The 3,740-nt window shown below is 41.6% G+C and overlaps 1 protein-coding gene across 1 annotated transcript; it reads left to right on the plus strand.

The window, feature by feature from the left end:
• The first annotated feature begins 350 nt into the window (after positions 1-350).
• On the plus strand, positions 351-3,669 carry LOC108644830 (gastrula zinc finger protein XlCGF8.2DB-like). Its single transcript, XM_018089700.1, has 2 exons — positions 351-744; positions 1,482-3,669. Exon 2 carries the CDS (start codon positions 1,652-1,654, stop codon positions 2,600-2,602), a length of 951 nt encoding a protein of 316 aa, XP_017945189.1. The 5' UTR covers positions 351-744; positions 1,482-1,651; the 3' UTR covers positions 2,603-3,669.
• Positions 3,670-3,740: the final 71 nt, after the last annotated feature.

The following is a 3,740-nucleotide window of genomic DNA, read 5'->3' on the forward strand; positions in this document are numbered from 1 at the left end:
CTGGGTGAACTAAAAGACCCCCTAGGAAAGGCCCCTAAAGTGAAACAGTGCAAAATGTTCAAAAACTGTCTGGCAATACAAGTTCCACTTTGACCAAAACAGCTGGCAGTAAAAGGGTTAATCCCTGATTAAAGTTTTAGTTGGTTAAAAAGCTCAAGTTGAAGGTTATTCTACTTTTATTCTACCAAAACTGTAACACAAGATGTGACTGGAAAATATAAATCCTCTGAATTGGTTTTTACCAGTTGTGGCGCCGATGGTGTAAACTCTCAATTATTGGGCTGAACCATGTCTGGTGCATTGCCCCCAGGGGTTAATGGGAGGGGCAGTTTGGTTCCCTCACTATAATAATGAGAAAAGGCCCAACTCACACACAGACAGTGGGACATTCATGTTAAACAGGTGCCTGAGGGAGTGAGGCTGCACCTTTATTGTGTTACATAGTTTCCCCCCAGGGGGCAAATTAAGGCTCCACCCTCTCGTTATCCCATGCTAATTACCTGCCTTTGATAAACATGTGACTATGCTAATGAAGGGCGTTAGAGTACAGGAACCCATCAGCCTTCCTTTCCATATCGTGGGAGGAACCTTTTCCCCCAAACAAAGGCCCCGCCCATAGGGGGTGGGATCCAAAATGGGCTAAAAAGCTGCGGGAATGAGAGCTGAGTTAGTTTGGGGAAGAGACGTGTGGGTACAGGGTACAGGGGCTCTGCAGGCTAATGAGGAGACTCTGCCCAAGGACAGGTAACTATATCAGTGTTTCCTTGGCACTGATCCCTGAATTCTGTGCCACTGGGCTCAGCTTGTGGCTACTGATTTGCCTATTTGTTTGCCTCTCATACTGCTCACTTATTGCTTTTGTGCCCTTATGTCATACTGTGCTTATGGCTCATTTATTCATGTTGGGGGGATTTATTGGGGCGCGGGCTCCCTTTGTTTAATGCTGTATTGCACTTACTGGGGGGCTTGGGGCCCCTGGGATCTGCTCTCCGTTTGTCATTGTGGGTTTGTCTTTGTGATATTTTTTCAAAGGCATCTAATTATGATATAGAAAGTGAGTTCATATTATTATTGTCCTTTTACTATTTAATCTATTTTTTTATCTATTAAATACTATAGGAGACTTACAAGGGGGGAATTTTACTCTTTCTCCTCTTATAGTTCATATTCTTTAGTAATTATACCCCTGTGTAAGTCAGAAGCTTGGAATTCATTTGTTTGCTCTAATATACTCAATTAGCCAATAAAATGTATCGCCTAAAGCCTATATTTCTGGTGTTGATCTAAGGGGAATTTGGCATTATGAAATTCTACGACAATTTGTGGTTGGATTTTTGTTGATTTTTCATAACATATTTCCTGCCCAAAGATTGACTAGTGATTTGGGAGTATTTAGCAATGGAACATAAAGCAACATAAATACCAATGTGTATCTACTCTTCATGTGAATAACATATTTCCTCTCAATAACATTCTTACAGTGTATTACATATTTGATTGAAAAAGAGGCACAGAAGCCCCAGAAGCTGACAATTCTCTGATTCTTTGGATAAAGACAAGAGGCCATTAGACCGTGCAACTTCTCCAACACCAGGAAATCCACACATTGGGGAGAAAAATCTGTATCCGACTGAGAAAAAGCTTTAGTGCAATGAGCATTCCCAACTCCCAGATGGAACTTCCCTCAGTGGCACAACATTACGAATGCCCACAGTCTGGGAAAATACATTTAACAAAAAACAGACTTAACATTGACAAGACATTTAACATCAGGGAGAAACCATTCATGTGCACGGAATGTGGGAAAGGTTTCGCACTAGCAAGAGACTTTAAAATTCACCAGAGAATTCACACCGGGGAGAAGCCTTACACCTGTACAGAATGTGGGAAAAGTTTCAGGCTAAAGGAAGGTCTTAAAAAACACCAGAGGATTCACACAGGGGAGAAACCATATCCGTGTACAGAATGTGGGAAACGTTTCACTTTGAAGAGTCATCTACTCGTGCACCAGAAGATTCATACAGGGATAAAACCATTTGTGTGCACAGAATGCGGAAAGAGTTTCTCCCAGAAAGCTCAGCTTCAGATACACAATAAATTTCACACAGGGGAGAAACCATTTTGCTGCACAGAATGTGGGAAAAGTTTCAGTTTAAAGAGCCACCTTACCAGGCATCACACAATTCACACTGGGGAGAAACCATTGAGTTGTACAGAATGTGGCAAACATTTCTCTACAAAGGACAGACTTTCTTCCCACTTAAGAGTCCACACAGGAGAGAAACGATTCACGTGTACCATATGTGGGAATCAGTACACTCGTAAAGACAGGCTTGAGCGCCACATGCGACTTCACACGGAAGAAAAACCTTTCCCTTGTACAGAATGTGGGAAATGCTTCCGCAGTAAGGAAGGCCTTCACTCCCACCACACGACTCACACAGGGGAGAAACCATTCACGTGCACTGAGTGTGGGAAATGTTTCTCTGCAAAGTCCAGCCTTCAACGGCATCAAACGATCCACACAAGGACAAGGCTTTCCCATGTACAGAATGGGGCAAATGCTTCTCTACAAAGGCCAATCTTCAGCAGCCTCCTATAGTTATAATTCTCACATAAGGGAGAAACCTTTCGCTTGGATACATTATAAAGGCAGTGCTACGTAGGGAAGAGATGCAATGAGCTATTTCCCCCTCGGACTCTCCCACTTTCTTTGCCGCTATTATGTTTTGCTTGATGCACCTTCCAGCTCAGCTATGGCTAATGGTACCAACAAGCGTTCTGATTGAGTTCTCCTTTGCTTATTTAAACTCACCCCCCGCCACTAGGGGATTATTTTCTAAAAGTATTTCCATGAATAAAAGTAACGTAATATTTTAGTAGGTGCAGTGCATTGTTTTTTTCTGATAGATGTATCTAAAGGGGGCAGAAACACATTTGCTGAGTGTGGGTTCATTCAATAAGGTTTGTGCTGAATATATATTTTGCCAGGTTTTTTTAATCATACATAATGGACCTGATATTGTCAGGAGACAGTAGGGGGGCCCTGCTCACAAGAGCTTACAGTCTAAGAGGGAGACTATTGTCGGTGTGAACAAAACCTCTAAAACCATGGAGCAAAGAAAGATGTTCCAGCTGTAAAAGGGACGTCTGCCATTGATCCTACATGATCTCCACAGGTTTTACATGGTGTATTTTTCCATTCAGATTTGTTGGTTTTGCTTTATAATAAATTATGGCAAAATCGTGTTTTTTTCCCAAGAAAAATTGGGTTTTGGCATGAAAAAACACTACTCAATAAAGTTCAGTCTCATCTCCTAGTATTATATCTGCCCTTCCTTTGAATGTATAGGTCAAAGAAAAATTGTCTACAAGCTAGAGCCCTATATTAATTCTGCAGAAAGCTTTACCTGCCTGAGTAACAGCCCTAGAAGCTCCCTCTGTTTGTTTAAGATAGCAGCTGCCATTTTAGCTTGGTCTCAGTAGCTTCCCTGCTCACAGACACTTATTTCTCCAACAGACTCTCCCAATTCAACATTACATCTTATCTTTTATCTTTTGGTATTGACTGTTTATGGATAAATCTCATATTGACATAAGCTTTTTAATCAGTTTCCTGTTTTCTACCAATTAGCAACGTTTATTTCAATAAAGAAGAGTGTTAATGTAGATCGTCTGTCTGTTTATTGGGGGACCTACCAAGCCATCTCCTCAGGGTGTCTCATTGCTGTCTCTGCTGC

This window comes from Xenopus tropicalis, chromosome 6, assembly GCF_000004195.4.
Source record: "Xenopus tropicalis strain Nigerian chromosome 6, UCB_Xtro_10.0, whole genome shotgun sequence".
In the NCBI taxonomy this organism is placed as follows: domain Eukaryota; kingdom Metazoa; phylum Chordata; class Amphibia; order Anura; family Pipidae; genus Xenopus; species Xenopus tropicalis.